The 6,929-nt window shown below is 32.0% G+C and overlaps 1 protein-coding gene and 1 long non-coding RNA gene across 3 annotated transcripts; one reads left to right on the top strand and one right to left on the bottom strand.

Annotated features, from left to right (window-relative positions):
* Nucleotides 1-585: 585 nt before the first annotated feature.
* Nucleotides 586-1,074, top strand: LOC104218646 (uncharacterized). Its single transcript, XM_009769186.1, has one exon. The coding sequence runs from the start codon at nucleotides 586-588 to the stop codon at nucleotides 1,072-1,074; it is 489 nt and encodes a 162-aa protein (XP_009767488.1).
* A 1,965-nt stretch (nucleotides 1,075-3,039) lies between these two features.
* Nucleotides 3,040-6,298, bottom strand: LOC104218640 (uncharacterized). Of its 2 annotated transcripts, none has more exons than XR_709037.2 (4): nucleotides 5,642-6,298; nucleotides 5,436-5,545; nucleotides 3,870-4,041; nucleotides 3,040-3,475 (listed from the first exon to the last, which is right to left on the bottom strand). It is a non-coding gene; the product is annotated as an uncharacterized lncRNA (long non-coding RNA). The 2 variants fall into 2 exon arrangements; XR_709036.2 differs by having other exon boundaries at nucleotides 6,110-6,295.
* Nucleotides 6,299-6,929: the final 631 nt, after the last annotated feature.

Here is a 6,929-nt window from a genome sequence, read left to right as displayed (position 1 = left end):
TAGGGGTTCCACTGGACACTAAAAAAACTATCCATTCTTCAGTGGCAGCCCCTCATTACTAAAATGGTAGCAAAAATAACATCTTGGACAGCAAAACAATTATCTTATGCTGGCAGAGCTCAGTTGGTCCAAACAGTGCTGTTCGGAATACAATCTTATTGGGCTCGGTTGTTTACACTTCCAGTTAAGGTTGTCAAATTAATTAAGGCTTACTGCAGAAGCTACCTATGGTCTGGTGGAAATGTGCTTACCAAAAAATCATTGTTTGCTTGGGAAAAGGTATGTCTCCCTATATCTGTAGGGGGACTTAACCTTACCAATCTGCAGGTGCGGAATAGTGCTGCAATTTCCAAGACCTACTGGGATCTAACTCATAAGCAAGATAAGCTGTGGATCAAATGGATCCATGCTTATTATGTTAAAAAACAAAGGATTGATGATATGAGCATCCCTCAGAGTGCAAGCTGGATGATCAGGAAGATCTTTGAAGCTAAACATATAATCAATCAACTTCACAAGCCACTAGATGAGCAAAAGAGTATTATTAAGCACATATATTTATAGTTGATACCAACTCACTCTAAGATGGATTGGAGATGCTTAATGTTCCAGAACAATGCTAGACCTAAAGCCATATTTATTATGTGGCTACAGAACCATGGAAGATTGCTAACAAAAGATAGGCTGAAGAGATGGGGTCTCCATATGGATGAGACATGTGTGTTGTGTCAGGCTGATAAGGAAACAAGAGAACACTTGTTTGCAGAATGCTCTTATGCCAACATATTATGGAACAAGTTATCTATATGGGCTCAAGTCCACTCCATTGTTCCCAATACTTGGATACAGTATTTCCAACTCATCATTCATCACTCAAAATGGAAGACAGCTTCAGCAATGTTACTTAAAATGATGTATGCTGAATACATACATGTGCTATGGAGAGAAAGGAATACTCGAATATTTGAGGGTGCAAGCAGAGAACATAAAGCACTGGCAAGGGAGGTTGTGAGCATATGCTACTTTAGGGCAGATAAAAAAGTGAAGGGACTGATACAGAATCTATACTTTTGAAGAAGAAGAAGAAGAAGAAGAAGAAGAAGAAGAAAAGTAGTCATAGTGTTTTGATTTGTGTTTAGTTAGATAATACATGTATTGGGTTAGAAGGAACACATAGTGTTAGATCTTGGGTACTCCTTGTAGAGAACAGCTAGTTGGGATTGCTATGCTATGTTTTGTAATGTATTTTGGTGATTAATAATAATTTTAATTACCAAAAAAATACTATTTAATTTGAATTATAATTCGTGATCCAACCACAAATATAAAATTGTTAACTAACTCATACGAATATAATAGAAAGTTCAGATTTATTTTTATTTTTAAATAATAAAAATATACATATGTTATTGAAAGTAATTTTCTATAATCATCATATCATCATACTTATAAATATATTATAAGTGTGAAGACTTTTAGTGAAAGTTATTTTACTAAAATCTCCTTAAAAAAATTGAATGACCAAATAATCCTCTACCTTAAAATAATATTATTTTAATTTTATTTGAAATACTGCTATTTGAACTTGTGAATTGAAAAATGAAATTGGTCATTTAATTGGGATCCTATTAAATGGTAAAATATAGATGCAATTAACGTGTAAATGTGTGAATTGAAAAATGAAGCTGAACATTTAATTAGGATCCTATTAAATGGTAAAACTATAGCTATTATGTGAATTCGTGAAAGGATAAAATGTAAATTGAAACTGGCCAATTTAATTTGATACTATTAAATGGTAGGATATAACTGTTGAACATGTGAATTGAAAAGTATTTTTTAGCACGACCAAAGCACTTTCACCTGCTGTGAATTGAATTAAAAAATGAAGTTTGACATTTAATTGGGATCTTATCAAACGATACCTTTTCTTAAAAATAATACTATGCTAGAAATAATTTTCAGTTTTGTTTTTTCCAGCTTCCACGGTAGATGTAATGCAGGCAGGCAGCACATTTCAATTTTCTTTCTTTGATCTTCTATGATAATAGAAATATTTTTGCAGTCTTTTTACATTCTTTAATTCACACTATAATTGTGCACATCAAATTATCTAACCATTGTATCAGTTGCAAATCGAGGGCATCATGTAGCTTTTTCCTTTGAACAAGATACCAAAAAATATAAGTAGCAAGAGATTTTGCAAGAGGTAAGACCCTTACAGCATTTTGCTCTTCCTTATTTCCTCCTGTTAATTGTCTTTGATTCTATTAGTATTTCGTGTCTTTATTATTCTTTTTTAAGTTGGAGCTTGTAATTTTTCATATTCCTCGTCACTCGCATGTTTCTAATATTAGTATTCACCTTTTGTTTTATTTGTCGAGCTCTTTTCTAATTATTAAATTTGAAAACTATAAGATATTATTTTTTCTGATCTTAATACATTGTTAAAGTTTCATGAAGTACTAAAACATCAAACTATCAATATTTCGCACATGATTGTGCCATATTTTATAATACAGTTATATTTATGTAATTTATCTAATATTTTTTTGTCAAAGTCACAAATGAAAGGACTCATAATTTTGAATAAGACAAAAGGTACATGTATGTGTATTTAGGCTTATATATATATATATATATCACCACAACATTTTAGGTTTTTAGTCACCCTTGGTAAGTGTGGCCTAAACTATCAAGAAGTGTGACATTTGATAAAAGGCCATACTTTTCAACTTTAAGCAACGTTTTTCTAGGGCTGGCCTAACTAGCGTAATCTTTTCCCTAAGGCTACGCTTTGTAAGTATTGCTTTAAAGGTCACACTTCTAAAGTGTGGCCTATAAGGTACAAATACTACGCGTGTAATACCTCATGTGGCAACATTTTTCATGTCCTAAAGCTACATGTTTAAATCGTTGCCTTTTCTACCTCGAGGCCACCCTTATAAAGTGTTGCCTTTGTTAATAATTTTATATATCTAGTATTCACATTTATCATCAACAGTATATATTATCATCATAAATTTTTACATTATTGCAAACGTATGAAGATCTCAAACACTACATTAATCAATATATAAATAACAAAACAAAAACAAAAAAGATTCAAGGCATACACTTACAATGAACTTTGAAAAAGAAATATGTATCAAGTACTACATTAACTAATAAAGCAATCTCTTAAAGGTCGACTACTGGAAATGAATTATACAATATCTGATGTACTCTATCATGAATAACACTTTAAAACATATTATAGTACTAAAGGTAGTATACGGTAGAAACCCAATTTGTTATCCCCTTGGGCCTTAGCACCCTTCACATCAATCTCCTAATTTTGCAACTGATCCATTTTCGGCAGCTTGACCACCCTATTAATCTAAGCAACATGTGAGATTTCCTTGTTCAGATCATCAAAAACTTCTGAAGGTTTTTGGGTCTTAAGTTCCCTAATTGTTGTTTTGCCTTTCCATACCTGCAATTGAGACCAACAAAGATGCATTATTTATTATAGTCTGCTCCTAATTTAAAAAAAAAAATTATTTATGCCAGCTGCAGTTAGATAATATTAGATGAGTACTATAAAGTTGGAGGGGTTTAAATATGTGAAAGCGGGATATTGAAAGAGAGAAATCTAATTTTCTCAAGGATCATGCTCACCCTTTAGAATGATGACTTATTCACCTAGCAATCTTGAAAAAATCAGCACTCGTAACGGATAAAAATTATTGAAGTACTTGACAAACAAACTTTTAAAATAAATAGAAACATGGCTACTAGAGAAATACTTATAAATTAATTCTACAATTTCATTTATTAGAATGGAATTCAGAAGTATGAGTAAAAAGTTTTCACATGAACTAACTTACTACTGTTGCCGTATATGAGATAAGGTGCAGATCCAGATGAAAATATTCAGGTGCTCCGGTAGATTTTAGATCATACTAACTAGTTTAACTACCAGTTTTCTTTTCCACCTTCACTCATCGCTACTGTTTGCTTTACTCATCATGCTCCCATAGAAAACTAACCAGCAGCAACCTGCAAACACCATATTAAAATTATTTCGATATGTATATATGAGAGACAATAAGCAGAATCTTTCCAAAAAAAATACTGGAAGAGATTTATATTATTAGAAAGTATGAGAAGTTTTCTAGAATATCACCCTTCACTCTGCATTGATATTAAGAACAAATAAGAATAACCTGCAAGATCACTAATTAGAATGAATTCTAAATACATTGTCATCTACCTACTATTTTCTTTTTCATCCTATTTCATATCTTATTTACTTTATTTTATATTTGTGGGGTCTAATAATTTTAATAAGCTTGAGTAGCCTTCAATCTACTAAGGAAAAGAACAACTCTTTCTACCTCTTGATCCTGCACATTCATACTGAAGGTCAAATGCTTATTATTGCTTTCTCTACACTCAGCAACTGAAGCATCCTTGAGTGTGGTAAGATCGTCGATATCTTGGAATAAATCTTACAAAACTACAATCTACCATCAATGGATCTTTCTGCTTCTAGATTCTGTTAATAGACTATAATATGAGTCAACTGATTCTCTTAAAAACACATGAAATATGTTATGATAAGCATAACTTCTTACCATAATAAAGACCAACTATCATAAACTAAGAGAACTAAGAAACATAGAAGGTAGGACTTCGAAGAACGGATCATTTTTGTCCAACAACCGATACAATAAAAAACTGATTAATACAGAGAAAATGAGAGAAAAGACTCGGAGAAGATGCAAGTTGTATAAGTAAAGCAACCTATCAATCACCGGTGAAGCATTCACAAATAGAATGTATATGACAAGCAAAATATCAAACACTAGTTAAGTTGAGCATCATGTTCTTTTTTTCATAAAGTAAAAGGAGTTCATTAAAAGAAGTCAAGAGGATGCAAACAAAATTACAATTGAGAAAAGAATATGTTTGCTCATGGACAAAAGCTAATCTAAAACTAAGGAGCAGTAATGCATTTGATGTTAAATTTTGCTCCTTTTATTATTTCAATTAAGCGGTACATTTTTATCCATTGCTTTCATAGAAGAGTATTAGCCCGTTGCACTAGCTGGACACTACATATTAACAAGTTATTTTACATCTTATACTTGATTTATTTTTCATTCTTAACTAGATGGCTTATATAGGATGGCAACCTTTCTAGAAGCAACTAGGTCCAAACAACCAAATGCTAAGAAGTGATAGTGTCAAATAGTACAGAATGACTGAAAATTTAAACCCAAAAGCAGTATGTGTATCATAGGTATTGTACAAGTCATACACACGTCATTATGATAAGCTGCCATCTGACATCTTAAGGATTGCCAAAGAAACAAAATAAATAACAAGAGCTACTATAAACAACTAGCATATTAATACGAAGTATTGTGCTATTCTTTATTCCCACTTACAAGGAAAATAAGGAAGTAAAGAATGTATAGATGACCAGTTGAATCAACGCCCACATGAAGTCTTCTTCACTATTCACTACTGTCAATACCAAAGCCAGCTCTGCAGCTACCTATGTATGATGGATTATCCAAAACAAACCCTTGTGAATGGGCAAATTAAAAAGAACTAAATAAATATTGAGTTGACGTCAATTAAAGGGTCTTACAATGGCTTAAAATGTTCCAACTTGAATAGTCAGTGAAGATTTTGAAGAAGCCAGAGCTCGATAGCGTTCAAATGGAATGAAAATTACTTGTAAAAATGAACAAGCTGATAGATGGATAGTGTCGTTGAGATTTTTTTGGACTATCAATAGATCTTAATTAGCTCCTTTATATAGAGTTGTTGAGTCGGTTATAGTTTCTGGTCCAAATTGAGTTCACCAAAGACTAGGTTTACCAATTCTACTAGAGCATTAACGCTAATCGGAAATAGTGAATTGACAATAAGAATATGATAGAATAGAGCAAAATCAGAAAGAGAATGCTAGAATGAGCGAGGCGACAACATAAATTCTACACAATAGAGCAAAATGAGAAGCCTACAATGCAATAACTAAAGGTATAATACGGAGAACATAGATTACTAGAGAGATAAATAGAAAACCGAAGAGTGAAGAGAAGAAAGTACTCACAGAGATTAAACTACCATAGCCCTAAAATTTGGCTAGGGTTTTCGAGGATTAGAAGCAGCAACTGAAGTTGAACGTTTCTGTCTCTGAGATGCCTCTGTAATTAGGAAGAGAATGAATTTGGAAAAAGAATATAGATGAATTGTGGGGCAGGAGGAATGGGGAATGGAAAATCAAAATAGAACTTAATTAGAAAAATAGCCTTATTTGCCTTTTCAAAATGGGGGGAAATATTTTATTAAGAGGTTTCAGGGGGAATTTGTTGTAGCGTATATTTTCTTAGGCCAAATTTGTTGTAGCGTATATATATAAATATATACACTCACACACATCAATTAGATAAACTATTATCTCTATACAAAATATTAACTCTACTTCTGTGTAGGTGTACATCATGGTATCAGCAAATGATCTACTAGCCATTCTAACGAAGATATATATTGATCGAATTTCTGTACGACTTCCGCAAAATATTATTTTCATTCGACAAAAACTTTTTGTTATGTATATGGGTATAAAAAGAAAGTTACAGTCTCTTAAAAAGAAGGCAAAACTTTAGGACATGAAACATTTGCAAACATAGCCAATGTTGCTCAAATTTACATCTAAATTATGTGTTGTTGATGTATAAAAAGAAGAATTACTGCCACGTTGAGTACTTGATAAAAGAATTGCATGTATAATTAAAATCGAACATTACTTTTCAAACTTATTCAAAAGCAATTTTTCAGTATGATTTGAATAGGTTCACATTCATCAACTTGAACTTGTATTTTTTTCTTTCAACTTCTATCACACACTTATTTTAATACCTTTAAAACGT

Source organism: Nicotiana sylvestris, chromosome 4 (genome assembly GCF_000393655.2).
Source record: "Nicotiana sylvestris chromosome 4, ASM39365v2, whole genome shotgun sequence".
In the NCBI taxonomy this organism is placed as follows: Eukaryota; Viridiplantae; Streptophyta; class Magnoliopsida; order Solanales; family Solanaceae; genus Nicotiana; species Nicotiana sylvestris.
The sequence above is the reverse complement of the archived record's forward strand: the minus strand, read 5'-3'. Positions and strand labels throughout refer to the sequence as shown.

Bases quoted from the DNA above. Each gene is read 5' to 3' on its own strand.
- LOC104218646 (XM_009769186.1), top strand. From the start codon at position 586: ATGGATTGGAGATGCTTAATGTTCCAGAACAATGCTAGACCTAAAGCC.